Source organism: Buceros rhinoceros, unplaced genomic scaffold (genome assembly GCF_000710305.1).
Source record: "Buceros rhinoceros silvestris isolate BGI_N320 unplaced genomic scaffold, ASM71030v1 scaffold18758, whole genome shotgun sequence".
Lineage (NCBI taxonomy): Eukaryota > Metazoa > Chordata > Aves > Bucerotiformes > Bucerotidae > Buceros > Buceros rhinoceros.
The window spans coordinates 9831-10721 of NW_010426532.1; the positions used below are offsets into that span (position 1 = coordinate 9831).

Here is an 891-nt window from a genome sequence, read left to right on the forward strand (position 1 = left end):
CCAGGCTTTCCACCCCGCAACCCGCGGTACTCCCCGTACCTTCAGCTCCAACTCCGAACTCCCAGTTTGCTCTGTTACATTAATGGCACTTATTGTAAAAGTAAAAATGAATCAAAACCGAATGTTTAGGCACACAAAAAAATAATCCGCCTTTCGTCTCTGCAGCTGCACAGACGCCTCCCAGTCCCACGCCCCAGCTGTGCTCTGGAGCTCTGGGCCAGAGCCCCCTGAGGACTTGGCTACTTGACTTCTAGGATTAATAAAGGTAGTTTTCACCTAGGAAGTGAAGACCTGACTACTCCCAGCAGATCAATCCCGACGTTAGTACTTTTGGTTCTTAGTTTTACTGCAACCGAGACATGAAGAACCAGCAGGGCTCCCTTGGCCTCCCTGTACGCAGGGAACACGCTTCTCAGGTGGCCCCTGCCCGAGCCCTGGCTCCGCCTCAGCACATCACAGAGCCCTGCAAAGGCATCACCAGAGTGCAGTGACGGCACGTTCCAGGGCCAGAGTCAGCGACAGACAACGACTCCTACCCCCATCCTCCTTCCGTTCCAGGAGCCAGCTGTTGTGACAAAACGATGCTCCTGGTTTGTTTTTTTTCTACTTTTCTCCCAAAAGCCCTAATAAAAATTTGCCATCATTCTAGAGTTCACTGGGCAGGCTGGCCGTGCCTGCTTGATCTTGAACACACCACCCAGCCCAGGTCCCTGGCACCTCAACCAGATCCATCACTCCACTGCTCAAACCCTCGGTTAGGGAACGGGGGGAGGCGGAGGGGGAACCCACGGGCAGCCTTTACTGTTTGGAAGGGAAGGGAGCTGCTCCGAAGGGGTCTAACTCCAGCGGCTGGCGATGCCGGCTCTGTGCCCCCACCACCACCAGTTGCCG

The 891-nt window shown here is 55.1% G+C and overlaps 1 protein-coding gene across 1 annotated transcript in view; it reads right to left on the reverse strand.

Moving 5' to 3' along the window:
• Positions 1-798: 798 nt before the first annotated feature.
• Positions 799-891, reverse strand: part of BMP2K (BMP2 inducible kinase) — a 29980-nt gene continuing 29887 nt past the window's right edge. Inside the window, exon 17 of the mRNA XM_010141561.1 lies at positions 799-880. Coding sequence (XP_010139863.1) covers positions 799-880 — 82 coding nt within the window. The remainder of the gene's footprint in view (positions 881-891) is intronic.